Source organism: Babesia bovis, assembly GCF_000165395.2.
Source record: "Babesia bovis T2Bo chromosome 4 map unlocalized Chr4_2, whole genome shotgun sequence".
In the NCBI taxonomy this organism is placed as follows: domain Eukaryota; phylum Apicomplexa; class Aconoidasida; order Piroplasmida; family Babesiidae; genus Babesia; species Babesia bovis.
This window is the reverse complement of record NW_026261572.1, coordinates 278854-292718: the sequence shown is the minus strand read 5'-3', so window position 1 is coordinate 292718 and position 13865 is coordinate 278854. Positions and strand designations below refer to the sequence as shown.

The 13865-nt window shown below is 44.8% G+C and overlaps 9 protein-coding genes across 9 annotated transcripts; 4 read left to right on the top strand and 5 right to left on the bottom strand.

The window, feature by feature from the left end:
* The first annotated feature begins 52 nt into the window (after positions 1–52).
* Positions 53–2414, top strand: BBOV_IV001270 (Spc97 / Spc98 family protein). The gene has a single exon (XM_001609242.2). It carries the CDS (start codon positions 78–80, stop codon positions 2382–2384), a length of 2307 nt encoding a protein of 768 aa, XP_001609292.1. The 5' UTR covers positions 53–77; the 3' UTR covers positions 2385–2414.
* A 3-nt stretch (positions 2415–2417) lies between these two features.
* Positions 2418–4179, bottom strand: BBOV_IV001260 (mitochondrial processing peptidase family protein). Its single transcript, XM_051767687.1, has 6 exons — positions 3925–4179; positions 3737–3888; positions 3611–3702; positions 3275–3572; positions 3171–3239; positions 2418–3134 (listed from the first exon to the last, which is right to left on the bottom strand). Exons 1-6 carry the CDS (start codon positions 4121–4123, stop codon positions 2436–2438), a joined length of 1509 nt encoding a protein of 502 aa, XP_051623035.1. The 5' UTR covers positions 4124–4179; the 3' UTR covers positions 2418–2435.
* Positions 4180–4316: 137 nt separating this feature from the next.
* On the top strand, positions 4317–5015 carry BBOV_IV001255 (Sas10/Utp3/C1D family protein). Its single transcript, XM_051767659.1, has 5 exons — positions 4317–4612; positions 4651–4710; positions 4746–4801; positions 4837–4885; positions 4922–5015. The coding sequence occupies exons 1-5, from the start codon at positions 4501–4503 to the stop codon at positions 4978–4980; spliced, it is 336 nt and encodes a 111-aa protein (XP_051623599.1). The 5' UTR covers positions 4317–4500; the 3' UTR covers positions 4981–5015.
* Positions 5016–5227: 212 nt separating this feature from the next.
* On the top strand, positions 5228–5698 carry BBOV_IV001250 (uncharacterized protein). Its single transcript, XM_001609240.2, has one exon. The coding sequence runs from the start codon at positions 5258–5260 to the stop codon at positions 5666–5668; it is 411 nt and encodes a 136-aa protein (XP_001609290.1). The 5' UTR covers positions 5228–5257; the 3' UTR covers positions 5669–5698.
* Positions 5699–5715: 17 nt separating this feature from the next.
* On the bottom strand, positions 5716–7123 carry BBOV_IV001240 (uncharacterized protein). The gene is made up of 10 exons (XM_001609239.2): positions 7004–7123; positions 6895–6968; positions 6732–6857; positions 6547–6699; positions 6424–6512; positions 6333–6389; positions 6218–6298; positions 6108–6182; positions 5871–6073; positions 5716–5837 (listed from the first exon to the last, which is right to left on the bottom strand). The coding sequence occupies exons 1-10, from the start codon at positions 7120–7122 to the stop codon at positions 5759–5761; spliced, it is 1056 nt and encodes a 351-aa protein (XP_001609289.1). The 5' UTR covers position 7123; the 3' UTR covers positions 5716–5758.
* Positions 7124–7185: 62 nt separating this feature from the next.
* On the top strand, positions 7186–8827 carry BBOV_IV001230 (Protein kinase domain family protein). Its single transcript, XM_001609238.2, has 5 exons — positions 7186–8140; positions 8175–8307; positions 8343–8556; positions 8591–8651; positions 8689–8827. The coding sequence occupies exons 1-5, from the start codon at positions 7220–7222 to the stop codon at positions 8821–8823; spliced, it is 1464 nt and encodes a 487-aa protein (XP_001609288.1). The 5' UTR covers positions 7186–7219; the 3' UTR covers positions 8824–8827.
* BBOV_IV001220 (Mitochondrial ribosomal death-associated protein 3 family protein) lies at positions 8818–10583 on the bottom strand. Its single transcript, XM_051767927.1, has 10 exons — positions 10233–10583; positions 10035–10198; positions 9867–9998; positions 9630–9833; positions 9523–9596; positions 9349–9488; positions 9173–9313; positions 9065–9137; positions 8900–9030; positions 8818–8866 (listed from the first exon to the last, which is right to left on the bottom strand). Exons 1-10 carry the CDS (start codon positions 10576–10578, stop codon positions 8820–8822), a joined length of 1452 nt encoding a protein of 483 aa, XP_051623034.1. The 5' UTR covers positions 10579–10583; the 3' UTR covers positions 8818–8819.
* A 5-nt stretch (positions 10584–10588) lies between these two features.
* On the bottom strand, positions 10589–11474 carry BBOV_IV001210 (Serine hydrolase (FSH1) family protein). The gene has a single exon (XM_001609236.2). It carries the CDS (start codon positions 11442–11444, stop codon positions 10596–10598), a length of 849 nt encoding a protein of 282 aa, XP_001609286.1. The 5' UTR covers positions 11445–11474; the 3' UTR covers positions 10589–10595.
* A 202-nt stretch (positions 11475–11676) lies between these two features.
* On the bottom strand, positions 11677–13842 carry BBOV_IV001200 (DEAD/DEAH box helicase family protein). Its single transcript, XM_051767377.1, has 10 exons — positions 13394–13842; positions 12940–13359; positions 12696–12905; positions 12549–12661; positions 12374–12514; positions 12183–12340; positions 12022–12147; positions 11934–11986; positions 11752–11898; positions 11677–11712 (listed from the first exon to the last, which is right to left on the bottom strand). Exons 1-10 carry the CDS (start codon positions 13805–13807, stop codon positions 11689–11691), a joined length of 1806 nt encoding a protein of 601 aa, XP_051623033.1. The 5' UTR covers positions 13808–13842; the 3' UTR covers positions 11677–11688.
* Between the last annotated feature and the right edge of the window lie 23 nt (positions 13843–13865).

Here is a 13865-nt window from a genome sequence, read left to right as displayed (position 1 = left end):
TCCACACCTACATTGGCAGGGACTCTGGCTTGTTTGTTCAGGCATTAAATTTATTACACATTTTATTTACATACAAAATGCAATCTGAAGGGCGTCGCCACTATGACTCTCGAGGTGTTGTTGGCGGCGCCTTTTTGGCGAGTGATGTTATGTTACTGACGTATCATCTTTCTCAGATAAGCAAGGATGACATTCTGTTGTATAAGCTTGATCGTTTGAATTTACTTCCGGTTGATTCTTCATCTAATGACGTACCTCGTTCATCTTCTGGTCATATTATACGTCTACATGATCGTTTACAATGTCATTTGGAGGAGACTACGTTACGTTTACTGAGTGAGTATGCTAATTTGGAATTGGTTGACATTGACACTAATCGGATAGCTCAGGAGTTGGAGCATTTTTGTGTTGACCGTTCTAGCATATCACTTCGTAGACTCAAGGCCATGCTATACACTGGTATGCGTTGTTTTAACCGGTTACCAGCTACTTTACAACTACTTTTATCACTAAAGGACACGGCTGAGAAACCTCCAGTTTCTTGTCCAATTCGAGATGCTGAAGGTCCAGTATTTCATGATACTGGTGACTGTGCCTCGAATGTACCTGATGAAGCTACATCTTCTTCCGATGATGGCATGGATTCATGTGAAGACGTTCCGGCCACCACTCCTGAACCTGGCCATGTTTCTTCCAGTGTTATAACAGACCGTTTTGAGTTTAGTGAGATTGATGAGGACGACTTGGTATCTGACATTTTATTTGTAGTTCAGGGCATTGAGGGTCGTTTTATAAAGCGTGGTGTTGATGGTACTTTTAGTCTTACTAGTCGTCGCCAGGTATCTCGTGGTGTTCGTCAGCTTACAAATCGCATGTGTAGTTTGGGTCTCCTTTACAACAGTATAATGGACTTTCGACCATCTTCAGGGGCTATATCGCAGGCATTACATCAGGCTGTAATGGATGAGGTTCACCAGTACAACCATTTGATAAACATGTTGGTTACTAGCAGGGCCAATGACCGATTAACTTTACGGCGGTTATATGTTTTGTTGCAGCAGCCGTACAATCGCATGCGTCTGTTATACATGGCACTCGGTACTTCTTCTGTTAGGTGTATAGATCGCATTTTCGACCTTTACTGCTCCCGTGGTGATGCTATGGGTCGTGAGTTATATTCGGAATTACTTCGCAAGTGCATGATTTCTTTTTTGGAGATTCTTCTTCGTTGGGTATATTATGGCGAGTTAGATGATGTTTCTGGTGTATTTTTTGTAGGCCACACTGAGGGTCGCTATAATATTATCTCTTGTAATATACCTACTTTTATATCACCATCGCTCGCAGAGCTATGCTTCGACACTGGATGTTGCAGTAAGTATTACTTTGAGTTGAGTCCTAGATCTGGTCGTGGTACTGTTGACATTACTGGCTTCTTGAAGCAATTATGTCCCGCGAGTACATCATGGTCTATTTTCGTTACAATTCAGCAACTGTCAGGTTTAGTTCGCTCAATTGACACCAGTGTGGCTTTAGTGCGTGAATTGGTATTGCGTCATGATTTATCCGGTTACTTACGTCGTATATCAGATCATTTATCGCTGGTTCATCTTGGAGGTGATCCGCTACATCCAGTTTTTGACGATTTTGAGTGCAATAAGGATTTTGGTTTTGATATGTATGTACCTCGTTTTTCATTTCCGGTATCTTTAGTCTTCAATGACGTGCAAGCGATTCGTGACTTGTATATCAACAGCTTCCGTATGGAGTTTTTACTTCAGCGTACGTTAAAGTTACTATCGTTATGTTGGAAGGAGTACAGTGTTTATAGTCGTTATTGCCTCGGTTCTCTTGATCTTTCACGTCGTATGATTTGGATTAATTTATGTCGCAATGAGATGTCTCATTTTGCCAACATGCTTCAGAAGAGTCGCAACGTGCCATACATTTTGGATAGTTTCATACGCCGCGTATCATCTCGTGATTACCCTCCTGCGGGCACGACATTGAAGGACTTACGTGACGAGTGGTCTGCTACATTCGGGAGACTAGAGATGAGTAACTTTTTGGAGGTGATGGAAATCCTGGAGTCGATTGTTGACTACTGCAAGTTTGCGTTACACCTGTTTAACCGTGGTATGATGCGTGAACTGCGTGATTTGGTTTGTGACAATGCATCTCCGTCGGTGTTGACTGAGTTTATACATGGCCATATAGTGACCAATGAGGTGATGGATGTATTTAGGGGCTATGCCAAGCGATTCCGTGAGAGTGTGATTCTACTTCTCCACAGACTATCCTGTGAAAACACTGATAGTCGCATGTTTGGTGTCATTTTAGACTACAACAACTTTTATCGTTTATTGAGTGCTATTGAGTCGTAGTGCGTATTAAACACAAAGCAGCGCTTAATATAATGTGTTGTTTGGCTTTGTTTAGTACCTCAGCCAGTATGTTTTTTGTCTAATGTCGATAAGTGAAGGCATTCCGTGTAGTGGTCCCATGGCGGTGACTGCCACTTCGTGGTCGTGTAGGTACTTCCATGCTACCCGTTTAACTTCTTCTGCGTCGATTTGTTCGAGTCTGAGTAAGAACTCTGTGACTGGCATTCGTCTGCCGTATACGATGATTTGTCGTGCTACTTCTTCAGCTACGGTTGATGTGGAGTCGTTCATTGAGAGGAACTGTAGCATGAGTTGCCTTTTAGCGCGTTCCACTTCTTCGTCTGTGATGCTGTATGACATTGATGTGACTCCGAACATGAGTTCTCCAACGCAGTGGTCGACTGCAACTTCGTCGCACTGTGCGTAGAACCCGAAGAGTCCGGTATCCTTGTAGCACGTGTTGAATGCACTGAATGCTTCTGCGCAACCCACTGTCATCCGGTTGGCAATTGCATGTACAGTTTTATTTCCAGATACCTTTCCTGGTACAATACCTTCTTGGTTCTTTTTGTAGCTTCCAATGATGCTTTGCATGAGCATGAAGCAGACAGAGTCCGGGTTAGTCCACGACACTCCTTCGAATGCCACTGCTAGGTACGCGTGTGGTCCCATATCATCATTTCTGTTGAGTAATTCCGATCCTACAAAGTATGGTTTCTCCAATTGTACCTTCCCAGTTCCTTGTGGTATCTGTTGGGTCATGGGCGTTGCACAGCACTGACTTACGGTACACAGGTGTTTTTCTGCTAGTTCAACAACCTTGTCATGCTCCACGTTACCTACGCAGCAGAATACCTGGCCACTGCTCAATTATGTATTACCAAGCTTACCATACGATCGGCTGTGTAGTTCTTTTGTATGTAGTCCACTAGGTACTCCCTCTTCATGTTTTGTATGTTTTCCACTGGTCCCAGGATAGTGAATCCCAGCGAGCTATCTCTGAATGCTGTCATGTGCAATCTATCGAATATGACTTCTTCTGTTGACTTTTCTACTTCTTCCATTTCTCGCAGTATTACATGTTTTTCAGCTTCCATCTGGCTTGGTTCAATTAGGCTATTTTGCAGTATATCACTGAGCAGTTCTGTGCACCAGGGCACATCTTTATTGAAGCACCTTGCATAGTACCTGTTTATGGAGTCACGTTATCGGTATTGAGTACATACCCTGTTTGTTCCCTGGCTGTGTATGCATTCAGATGGGCTCCCTTCTGTTCAATTTCCTCCTCGAGCTCCAGCCTTGATCTGTTTTTAGTTCCCTGTATACTATAGGAACTATGAACAAATCGATACCTTAAAGATCATGTGCTCCAGAAAGTGTGCAGCTCCATTGGTTTCCTTAGTCTCGAATCTACTGCCGCTATCTATCCATACTCCCACTGTTGTCGAGTTCCCTGGCATCCATACAGATGCCACTCTAAGTCCATTTTTCAGCGTGGTAATTTCTGCGAAGCTTTACAGTCTTCCTCGGTGTTACGTACCACATGGAGGTTGATTGTTGGCGTTTGTGATTATTTTGCTGTGTTTGAGTAAATCGGCGGCGTTTGGCACTGCTCCAACTCTACGTATTAACGTAGTTCTAAAATTCCTGGCATTGGCAGCTGTAGTTTTGTTTAGGAAGCCGCTATATGTATGACTCGCGATGCTTCCGGCAAAGCCTCGCATCGTGCTCATTGCCATTTTGCTGCGCTTTAAATATGTTTACATATCATTAAAGCGTTTAAAATAGTGTGTTTGGGCTTGCATTCCACGTTTTCATACACCTGGCGCTTGGAAGGGTGTATGTGACTTTGTTGTCCTGACTTATGTGGCACGCTATGGCTATGTTCTTCTTTGGTTACCCGTTTGTCTATATATTACATCATTTGTTATACACACTTGTGTTTTTGTAATCCTAGTAACTTCATTGATTCCATCTAGGTATAGGTTGTATTAATTAGGTGTACCGCTGGTATACCTGGTCCTGAGTTTATATTTGCTGTGCCTGGGTTATATCGCATTTTAATGGTTCCGTGTGTCTAGTTGGCATTTGGGCAGTTTGGTTACGTATTTGAAGCATGTTGGAGTCAACCCTTTCACTCCTTGAGACCAAGTTAGATCGATGTCGTGAATTGATAGAGCAGCTTGTGGCATGTTTGTTAGGGTGTAACATTCGTGATGAGCTGACTGGTATGTACTGGGCACTCTAGTGACTCATTTTCTTATAGGTTTGGAGTATAGCAAGGTGTTCGCTTCTCTTTCGTTTACTATATACTCTCTTCACTATGGTTAGTTTATCATATGCACGTAATATTGCCTATAGTCAACCAGAAGCTAAAGGGTCAGAATCCTGTAAATCATCCCATATCTCGGCACTTGGTATGTTTTATGGATAACCTATTCAATGTCCACAGTTGAAAGTTAAGGGGTACATGGAGGAGATTCATGGGATTCTGTCTAGATGTATGTTAATGGTCACTGGTGTCATTATTACTCTAGGTGGTCACCCTAAGATTAATCGGAATGCAGCTCGTCGGATTGTCCGTTCTCTCTTGTAGTACCCGTGAGCTGCAGTCGTTTGGGTGCAGAAATGGCCTCAAACGTTATCAACGCAGTTGAATGAAGTAATTCTATCGTAATGCTATATGAGATATGTTGTACTCCACACCCGTGAGCCCTCTAGTTTCATTTGGGTAGCTAAATTGTATCACTGTATGGCGTGGATTCCAGGCTAAGACACACCCCGTGGGTACCACGTCATTTAGTGTCTACACCTCGTTAAGAAATATCCCATTTCGGCAGTTAAGAGTATTGAACAATGTAATCTGCTATACAATGGCTCTAAAGTACATACTAAAATATCGCAATGTGTGTGCCGGTCAGTTGCGTACTATGGCTTCTACCTCTGGGAGTGGTCTGTTCAGGCCCTTAGATGTTATATCCGCACACAATGTGTCTGTATCCCAGGAGATGGATCGTATTCCACGAAGTTGGATATTGGACTTAGCGCCAAGAGCCATGCTACCGACATATTCAAGCTGTGGAATCCCGTGTATTATATCACCAGTTAACACGGTGGCAGGAACGGACTCTCCCATGGAGCTTGCATATCGTGATGACATTCGACGTGAGCAGTTTAATCGCATTGTTGGAAAGGTAGGCATCCGCAAGCGTGATGCTGGAGTATACTGGAAGCAGTACAAGCAGAAGCGCATGAAGATTCGCAAGCGTCGGCGTGTTATATAGGTGTCTAGTCACATCAGCGGCACTAATGATTGCACATTACATCTATGTAGTTGAGTGATAATTATCAGTGTAGGTTCTGGGCTGGTGATGCTATTTAGCACCAGTGATCCATGCACTTATGAAGAACACCTTGCCTTGTAGTGGTTTCAGTTCGTATGTTACATTGTTTCTGGGTTCTATGTAATACATTTCCTGTACATACCTCAATATAATGAGCATATTTGGCTCAAGTTTTATTTTACTTGTGGCTCCATCCAGTGTTACGTTGAGGTCTAGATCCTCTGCTGCCTGCATACCGGCTACATAAAGCACTGTAAACATGACACCGGAATTTTGTGAATCGCAGTGTTTCCTTATTTCTGCGTTTGGTCCAGTTACTAGCACTATCCTCACGTAGGAGATGATCTACCAGGGATTAATTCAACAGCCACTGCATTACCTGTAGCATTATCTTGCATCTTTTGCACAGTTCAAATGGTATTGTTTTAATCCTGTCAACAGCTTTTATAGTTTCCTGTAATTGCTCTTTGTGGGAGCCTAGCGTCATACCTTCTGGTGCCGCGGCATCAGATGCTCTGACTTTAGCCATACGGTAGAGCAGTTTTGATATGCATTATTAGCTTCTACATTCTGGAAACAATAAGTCATTCCTGGAAATTCCCACCTTTGTAAAGACTCCGTTGAATTGCATCATCTCCATCTCTCTCATGATAGCGGGAATCTGGGATTATGTCATGCAGCAAAACCCAACTTACATCCACTGGCACATACTTATTCACTATTCCTATACCTTTATAGATGATATCATGTAACACATTGGACTCGAAGTAGTTATAGTTATGCTCTGTATATTTTCACTTGGTATAGGTATCAATTACCACTAATAGCGCATAATCCGCCATCTCTACTCCTGCTGGCACAGACTTGTTCTATTAGTGGTATTGTGTGCTTGATAATGGTTTTCGTAAAAGCTTGTTTCCAGGATGTTGCGATAAGTTGCGTATCCACTTCTTGTGGCAGTTTGAGGCCATCTGTATGATATATTGCCAGTATGTATCCTGACCTTTGAATCCCTTTTTCTTCACATTTTCATATGATTGTGAGGCCATTTCAAGTGCTTCTTGTACTACATTGGCCATTTTATCGTCACTGTACCACAGTTGTTCTACACATTCTCCGATAATGTCATCTATTGTATTATTCTATAGTACACATTTGTATGTTACCATCATGTTTTGCGAATCCATGCTTATAGCGCTCGATGTTGCTTTCTTTTACTAATCCATGTTCAGCACTTCCTCTGGGCAAGTTAAATCCCCTTGTGTATCGAGTTACCTTAACTTTTTTTCTAGATTCTGGCGATCTTCTTTGGTATACGTTTCTTTTGCATATTTAATGAATTCTAGTGTTTCTTCTTTTGTCCAAAGTCGCGTCATAGTTGTATTCACTGACATGTGTTATATGCCTCTCTGATGGCTCCTCACAATGCTGGTTCTCTCAGTGGGTGATTTGTTAATTATGTTTGTATTTGGATAAAATAATTTATTCCCAATGCCTCGCAGGAGGGATTCGCGCAGTCGTCGCCGTAGTTCGCGTAGCTATGGCTACCGTGAGCGTCATCGTGGTAGCATAGGTTCAGGTCGTGACTACCGTCGTGGTTACCGTCGACCAGATCGTAGTATTTCCAGGGGTCGTTATAAATCACGTTCGTCTTCAAAATCACGGTCTTCGGAAGAGTTTGATCGAGTCCGTTCCCGTCGTGGCAGTAGGTATACTTCCCGTAGATATCGTAGGTCAGTATCGCGATCGTCCGATTCATCACGTGGTCGTTATCACGGTCGTGAAAGATCATCCCATGACCGATATCGTCGTCGTCACTCGTATAGGGATGGCCATCGTCATACATATAGGGGCCGTCATCGTAGATCTCATAACCGCGATCGTCCACATCACAAGCGGAAGGCATCTCCAAAGGATCGTATAATCCACTTTAGTTATGAGCCCGGTATGCATTTAGGTGATTACAAGGTTATACGTAAGATAGCTGATGGTACGTTCGGGCGTGTTCTCTTATGTGAGAAGGATGGCGTTCAATTTGCTGTTAAGGTTGTTAGAGACGTTGAGAAGTATGTGAAATCAGCTAAGATAGAGGTTGAAATACTACAAGACATTCAAAAGGTCGACGGCTCTGGTGAGAGCCACTGCGTCGTTTTACATGACCATTTCATGTACAAGGGCCGCATAATGTGCCTGGTGTTCGAGCGTTTGGGCGATTCTTTATACGAGTTCCTGAAAGCGAATGACTACAAGGGTTTCTTTATGTCCGACATTCAGCGCATAGCATTCCAGTTGCTGAAGGGGCTATCGTTTTTGAAGCAGAACAAGTTGATTCACACTGACTTGAAGCCTGAAAATGTTTTATTGACCTGTGGTCATGATGACTTCATTGAGGTGCCTTTCCCTCGTTCTACCGTAGGTGTTTTCTATCCTAGATCATTTCATACAGACCGGTATGCTTACGAAGCGTCCTGCCACTGCCGATATAAAGATCATAGATTTTGGCAGTACTATCTACGAGGACGACTACCACAGCAGCATAATTAACACACGACAGTATAGATCCCCGGAGGTCATCCTGGGTAGGTTTCTCATTATGTAATACATACCTCGTTAGACCTCGGGTGGTCATATGCCAGTGACATGTGGTCACTAGGTTGTATATTAGTTGAGCTGTACACCGGTGACTTGCTGTTTGGTACTCACAGCCACCTGGAGCACTTGGCTATGATGGAGCGCACTGTAGGCCCGCTGCCGAGCTCTATGCTTGCTGAAGCACGTAATACTGAGGGCCGTGACTATCTACATCCCACTAAGGACAGTTTGAATTGGTTGGTTTATATTAAGGTGTAATATCTGCTCTAGGCCAGAGGGGGCTCAATCAAGTTCTTCGGAGGAACGTGTATCGTGCTGCCGCAGTGTTATGGTAGGTTATCCATGCGTAATGCCTATAACGCGCATAGGAAATTATACGTCCGGAGCACCGGCCGTTCGCCGAGTTCATCAAGTACATTTTGAACCCTGACCCATCGCAGCGTCCAACCCCCGAGGATGCCATGGAGCATGAGTTTTTTGTCCTTACTCTTGCTGAGGGCTAGTACAACTTGGATAGCAGCCTTCTGCTTTCAAACCCATTGCCGCCTGTAATGTTTATTTGGTTTGTATGGCACCTACCTGTCAGCATGTAGAAGTACATGGTTTTATCCGTTGGGAAGTTATGTAACGTCTGCGTTGACCGTAGGTGCTGGACCAGGTTTGCATATTCCATGGGTGTAAATGCTCTAACAGTCCTGGTTTCATGTTGCCTGTGGCGTAAGTGGGACTCATCAGGCAACCTACATGATACCTAGCAATTCGGGTTTATAATTACGTCTTTTAGAGCGTGTCCATGTAGTTGCCATCAGTTTTATGCCTGTTTGGTATAGCTTATAGCTACATTGTACGCACCCCTTTTGTAGTGGTTGCCGTCAAATTTGCTGAAGAGTCTCGGCATCGCCAGGTGGTAGCTTGGTATCCATCCGTTGAATTTCGTGTTGTCATATTTGATCGACAAATACTCCGACACTGGGAAGCATTCGTTGTATTCATCTGGGTATCCATGTTATGGCATGGATAGGTCCTACCTGTTATTATAACCAGGGGCATGGCAGTTTGGTGCTTCAGTTGGTCGAACAGCTCGTACACTGCCTGGTTGGCGTAAGTTTCATTTTCTATCCCAAAGCTTGCTATTTGCGCCAAGTTTGTTGGCGAGGCCAGGACATCACTACATATGGTGTACGGTACTTGGGTATACCTACCTCAACACTGGTATCTTGAACTGCTGTCGATATGAGTGCCACAGTTTAAGGCGCTCGATCTCGCATTGCAGTTGCTGCATTTGATTAACATAGCACAGTCTACCCACATCAGCTCCCTCTTCCTCGGCGTATATTTCCAGTTCCTCTGCAACTGCCTTCTGTATCACTGGGTTGAACATCCGCTTAGTGTACTCCACGGTATTGCCATCCAGTGCTATTTTGCCGTAGTACTTCAAGTTACACTCTATGCGTTCTAGATTGTCCCTGTTGGATGTCATCAGGGTTTCCAGGAACTTCACTGCGAATTCGCTCTGTGGAGTTTGATACATGACGTAAGACCCTACCTGTATATAGACTCCAGCATTTGACCGTTTTATGGTACCAATTTCCCTGGCATATTTAGAGGGACTTGGCTCCAAAATAACCATCCAGCCATTTTTCCTTGCCCACAATGCCACGTGGTTGAGGACGTAGCTCTGTGTGCTATAGGTCATCTGGTCTAGAATACTCACCTTGCCGGTACCCCGCTTACCGTCCAGGAGTATGCCTCTGCGATTTATTACTGGCTTTGTGCTATACTGCTTCAGCTGCGATATGATCTCCGTTGCTATCTTGCGCTTGACAATTCCTAGCTTCTGGCCTTCAGGCAATATTGCGATATCTTTCAACACGTCGCCTGCGAACGTTAGATTCCATGGATGGCGTCCTACCACAACACCCTTCAGGCAGCGCTGTTAGCATATCATCTGGCCTGAGTGCCACAATAGACGCTATGCTATTTGGAGTTGTGTCTTCAAAATCGGTATATAGCCTTGATTCGTCTATCTTGAAGGCATCCTTGTCAGCTAGGTGTGCCGGGAGCATCCCTTTGGATACTCCGTAGTGCCTGTAGGCATCTTCTGTGAGACTGAATTGCGTCTTTATGAGCGCTTCCGCAGATTGGTGTGTATCATCACCTCGGCGCGTAACAGCTCTGTTCCTTGCACGTCTGCCTAAGGTCCTACGTACAGCTTCTACTGTTTTAGGTAGACTAAAATTAATGGCCCTTTTAGCCATGTTAAGTGGTTAGTGTTCTACATGAACCGAGTGAAGAAGTTGCGATACACTTCCTTGCATTCCGTATGCGGGACTGTGTGCCCTGCGGAATGGTATTTTATCTCGGGTTCTCTAAGATACTTCAGTAGCAAGTACGTGCGCTCGGGTTTAACGAAAACGTCATTCTCACTGACAAGTACCAGTGACGGTATATCTACTTTAGGGCCTTGTTCCAGCATGCTGCAGATAATGTCGTTACCGATCATTGGCGGGCTGAATAATGCAACAAACCTAGGTTTCCATCCAATGGAGTCATCCTGCAGCGCCTTTTGCGTTGCAATGACTGCCATCAGCCCCCCTAGGCTGAATCCCATGATTCCATCGGCGTTATGTTCCTTGCAGGCATCGAATACTACCTTTAGCGATGCATCTAGGCCTACTACATCGCCGGATTTAACCTGCGAAGAGTAATCGCCGTCTTTACCGATATAGAACCATGTATTGCCATATGTATCCTTAGGCCCGTGGTCCCTGATATAGGCCTCCCGGGCCTTGTTTTCCATCTCCTTTATTTCCTCATCACATTTACCCTTTCTGGAGTCATCGTAGAACGCCGGTGCCTGTCTAAGTACATGTGGCGAGCACACGTATTTGATATCCAGATACTTCTGGCACGTGGTCTTAAATGCCAGTGTCTTCTGCCTTAGAGTTTCATCAGTTTGCGTGAATCCATGAAGGAAAACTACTTTAAGCTTCCTTTCAGTGGTTTCCTTGGTAGCTGCCATGGTTACCGATGCATACGATCTGGGTATGCCGGGATATAGGAAAGCCTTGATTCTAGGGTACAAAAGTGTTTTGCCGAATGGTTCCGTGAAACGAAATATCATAGGAGTAAATACTGTATTTATGTATAACTGGGGCCACATTGCGAGTCCGTACTACGTGTTTACACATTTGGGTGACCGTGGCACTTAGGGTTGCTGTTGGCCTGTTGGGTAATACTGGGAGCAAATATAAAGTCTAACATTAATCTGTCTGGACTTTGGAAGGAATATGTACCACGTGAACGTGGAATGCTATTGCATTCCCGAGGGAGGTACTGTGCCGCAACACCGCGTTGACATCACAGTCTCAATCGTACATGGCATCCCTCAGCTGTGGAAACTATATAAAAACCATGTGTGTGTGACATACCTCCATTAAAGTGCGTTTCCCCGCTTTTAAACTTCTGTAAGTCCTTGCTTTCATGGCATCGGTGTCGGATTCTTCATCACTCAGTTCGATATCAGCCTGTTTTGCTGCCATTTGCAACCAGGCTTTGGTTTTCTCCTTTTTCGATATCTGTAACTGGCTATTTGGGCCTTTGTACTACCTACCTTATGCTCCTGTTCTTCAATATCACTTGCTAGAGCCAGCAACCGCTTGTAGCCTGGATGGTATGGCACTCCGAAAGGCGTAACCTACGCTGGTACTGTTTCGGTGGTATGCATGCCATGGCCACTTCTTCGGTGGCCATGTTCTTATTAATTGCCTTGAAGAGGTCGTTCCAAGTATCGACCTCGGAGCTCTCACAGATGCATACAGCAGTGCCTGGGTAATATGTTTGGGTATAGTCCAAGACGTACCCGCTGCTTCGCAGCGCGCTGTGCGCCCAGATCTGTGTACGAAGGTGCTTGCGTTCCTCGGTACTTGGAAGTGTATGACTTCTGTGATGTTAGGTATATCCACACCCCGTGCGGCCACGTCAGTACATATCAAAACGGCTTTCTTGTTTTTGGTAAACCTGGGCCTAATGAGACAATCAATGGCCACATACTGTTCCAGACGTTTCAGCCTCTGCTTTTGCTTAAGCCTGGAGTGTATACTAGTGATGAAGTTGAACTTTGGCTCCTTGTTCAAGGTCATGCAATGTTTCTTTGCGATCCTCAGCTCGTGCTTGTCCCGCCAGAAGATGAGGCTGTGATGGATTACTCCGTCAATTGTCAACCAACCTAAGCAGCGGCTCCAGGCGATATGCATACGATATGCTGTTAACAAATATAATAATATGGGCACTGTCATTATTGACATGGTGTTCCATCATGTATGCGATTAATTTTAGTTCCTACCAACATTATAACTGCGTTACCGTTACATACCCGTTCATCGTCCAGGCACTTGATGATCCTAAACCTTAAATTGGGAGGCAGCGTTGTGTTGGAAGTGTCCTCCTCCACAGTTTTCTTGAAAGGGCGCTTTTTAATAAACTGGTCATAGGGCAATACGAGGTCGCCTTTATGCGATGCCGTGCATACCATAGGGTTACTAAGCTTTAATAGCTTGAACAGCGCCTGGAGGTCCTTTTCACGCTGGCACAGTATATAGCCTATATGTACCACCTACATTAAGTATAGTCGCCGAGTATATGAAGCACTGGGTGTCTCTTTCCCTGACCTTGTCCACTATGTTACCTAGTTCCTTGAACGACTGCTCGCTGACCAGCCTATCAGCCTCGTCCAGGACCAAGTACTGCAACTTGAACGTGATGCTTACGTCCTGCATTATATCCCAGAGGCGGCCTGGTGTGGCCACAATGACCTCAGGCTGGTGCTTGAGCACCCGCTCCTGCTTCTGTATTGACATGCCACCAATGATAGCAAAGACGCTGTGTTGCGTGCCCTTGATGAGCATGGACATGGTATCCTTGACCTGAAGTGCCAGCTCCCTAGTTGGCAGTATTGCCAACGCAGAAACCGGTTTTTCGTCGCTGCATTTTAACGATAGCGCTATGGGTAGTGAAAATGCCAATGTCTTGCCGGAACCCTGCAATTGATAACGTAACGTAGATGGTACATACCGTTTCTGCACAGGCAACTATATGCATACCCGCCGTAAGCGACGGTTTGAAGACTAGCCGCTGTATAACGGTTGGCGATGTCATATTGGCCCCGTACAGGTTGCGCCTAATACCGATTGGTATCGCCCATTGGTCAAACAGAATATTGTTCCATCCACGTGTAGCTTCGTTAACTTGGTCATCACTGACCTCAGGCAAACTCGGACTTTCCTGGGCAGTACCTTCGCTTGCCTTCTTTGATTTGCGCTGTTTCTTGGGCACCGGCTCCACGGAGTCGTCCTGTAGTACCTCTAGGCCCAGTAGCCCTTCAGCCTGCAATGAAGCGTCGTATTCCACCGGTGTCCACATGAACATTGGTGCGTCATCCTGCTCTTCCATGGGTGCCACTTCATTGTCATCCTCGGTATTGTCCATTTTAGTAAACGTAATGCAAAATTAGCCTTAGAAGGATACTGTGTGTGGAGTACTACCT

Coding starts and splice junctions, on each gene's coding strand:
- BBOV_IV001270 (XM_001609242.2), top strand. CDS start 78: ATGCAATCTGAAGGGCGTCGCCACTATGACTCTCGAGGTGTTGTTGGC.
- BBOV_IV001260 (XM_051767687.1), bottom strand. CDS start 4,123: ATGGCAATGAGCACGATGCGAGGCTTTGCCGGAAGCATCGCGAGTCAT. Junction 3,703..3,736: donor TGGAGCACATGATCTTTAAG/GTATCGATTTGT, acceptor TATAGTATACAG/GGAACTAAAAACAGATCAAG. Junction 3,240..3,274: donor ACTACACAGCCGATCGTATG/GTAAGCTTGGTA, acceptor AGCAGTGGCCAG/GTATTCTGCTGCGTAGGTAA.
- BBOV_IV001255 (XM_051767659.1), top strand. CDS start 4,501: ATGTTGGAGTCAACCCTTTCACTCCTTGAGACCAAGTTAGATCGATGT. Junction 4,613..4,650: donor CATTCGTGATGAGCTGACTG/GTATGTACTGGG, acceptor ATTTTCTTATAG/GTTTGGAGTATAGCAAGGTG. Junction 4,711..4,745: donor TATATACTCTCTTCACTATG/GTTAGTTTATCA, acceptor TATTGCCTATAG/TCAACCAGAAGCTAAAGGGT.
- BBOV_IV001250 (XM_001609240.2), top strand. CDS start 5,258: ATGGCTCTAAAGTACATACTAAAATATCGCAATGTGTGTGCCGGTCAG.
- BBOV_IV001240 (XM_001609239.2), bottom strand. CDS start 7,122: ATGTCAGTGAATACAACTATGACGCGACTTTGGACAAAAGAAGAAACA. Junction 6,183..6,217: donor TGATGCCGCGGCACCAGAAG/GTATGACGCTAG, acceptor GAGCAATTACAG/GAAACTATAAAAGCTGTTGA. Junction 5,838..5,870: donor AATATGCTCATTATATTGAG/GTATGTACAGGA, acceptor CATAGAACCCAG/AAACAATGTAACATACGAAC.
- BBOV_IV001230 (XM_001609238.2), top strand. CDS start 7,220: ATGCCTCGCAGGAGGGATTCGCGCAGTCGTCGCCGTAGTTCGCGTAGC. Junction 8,557..8,590: donor ACTAAGGACAGTTTGAATTG/GTTGGTTTATAT, acceptor TATCTGCTCTAG/GCCAGAGGGGGCTCAATCAA. Junction 8,652..8,688: donor CGTGCTGCCGCAGTGTTATG/GTAGGTTATCCA, acceptor TAACGCGCATAG/GAAATTATACGTCCGGAGCA.
- BBOV_IV001220 (XM_051767927.1), bottom strand. CDS start 10,578: ATGGCTAAAAGGGCCATTAATTTTAGTCTACCTAAAACAGTAGAAGCT. Junction 9,834..9,866: donor ATGCTGGAGTCTATATACAG/GTAGGGTCTTAC, acceptor CAAACTCCACAG/AGCGAATTCGCAGTGAAGTT. Junction 9,597..9,629: donor CCGAGGAAGAGGGAGCTGAT/GTGGGTAGACTG, acceptor AATCAAATGCAG/CAACTGCAATGCGAGATCGA.
- BBOV_IV001210 (XM_001609236.2), bottom strand. CDS start 11,444: ATGATATTTCGTTTCACGGAACCATTCGGCAAAACACTTTTGTACCCT.
- BBOV_IV001200 (XM_051767377.1), bottom strand. CDS start 13,807: ATGGACAATACCGAGGATGACAATGAAGTGGCACCCATGGAAGAGCAG. Junction 12,341..12,373: donor AGGCTGAAACGTCTGGAACA/GTATGTGGCCAT, acceptor CATTAGGCCCAG/GTTTACCAAAAACAAGAAAG. Junction 11,713..11,751: donor GGAAACGCACTTTAATGGAG/GTATGTCACACA, acceptor TAGTTTCCACAG/CTGAGGGATGCCATGTACGA.